The sequence below is a fragment of the Penaeus monodon genome, chromosome 28 (genome assembly GCF_015228065.2).
Source record: "Penaeus monodon isolate SGIC_2016 chromosome 28, NSTDA_Pmon_1, whole genome shotgun sequence".
Taxonomy (NCBI): Eukaryota; Metazoa; Arthropoda; class Malacostraca; order Decapoda; family Penaeidae; genus Penaeus; species Penaeus monodon.
The window spans coordinates 2,126,454-2,126,962 of record NC_051413.1 but is presented as its reverse complement, the minus strand read 5'-3'; the positions used below and the strand labels follow the sequence as shown (position 1 = coordinate 2,126,962).

The following is a 509-nucleotide window of genomic DNA, read 5'->3' as shown; positions in this document are numbered from 1 at the left end:
ACCAGAAGCCCTACGACAAGCACATTCCCATCCCAAGCCCCCACCTCTCCCTGAACCCCAGGCAGTGCCCCAGCCCCCTTCTTCACTGGCACAGCCCACACCCACTTCCATAGCACCCTCCCACGCCTCAATGCCCCAGCCGTCGTCCCTACCCCAGCCCCCATCGTCCATGTCACACACCTCTCTGCCACAGCCTCCCCCTCCTGCCAGCCAGCCCAGCTCCTCCATGCCACAGATACCCCCTGTGTCTATACCCCAGCCCCCTCCATCCATGTCACACCCACCACAAACAGTGCCAAAGTTGCCGCTGAAATCGCCACACCTACCGGAACCATCGCCAACACAGATGAATCAGTTGACACATGCACATGACACGCAGAAATCTATGGCCTCAGCACAGCCTGTTGACGTGTGAGTCAGTGTCTTCTATTATACATTTAAGGCAGCAGTGAAGAATTTTGAGATTTTATTCTTGAGAATGTTAACTGTGTCTAGAAGTCTGTATTATT

At 54.6% G+C, this 509-nt stretch overlaps 1 protein-coding gene across 1 annotated transcript in view; it reads left to right on the top strand.

The window, feature by feature from the left end:
* Nucleotides 1–509, top strand: part of LOC119590900 (enhancer of mRNA-decapping protein 4-like) — a gene marked incomplete in the record, with an annotated part of 21,972 nt that overhangs the window by 15,008 nt on the left and 6,455 nt on the right. Inside the window, 1 exon segment of the mRNA XM_037939636.1 lies at nt 1–411. Within this exon segment, the coding sequence (XP_037795564.1) occupies nt 1–411 (411 nt within the window).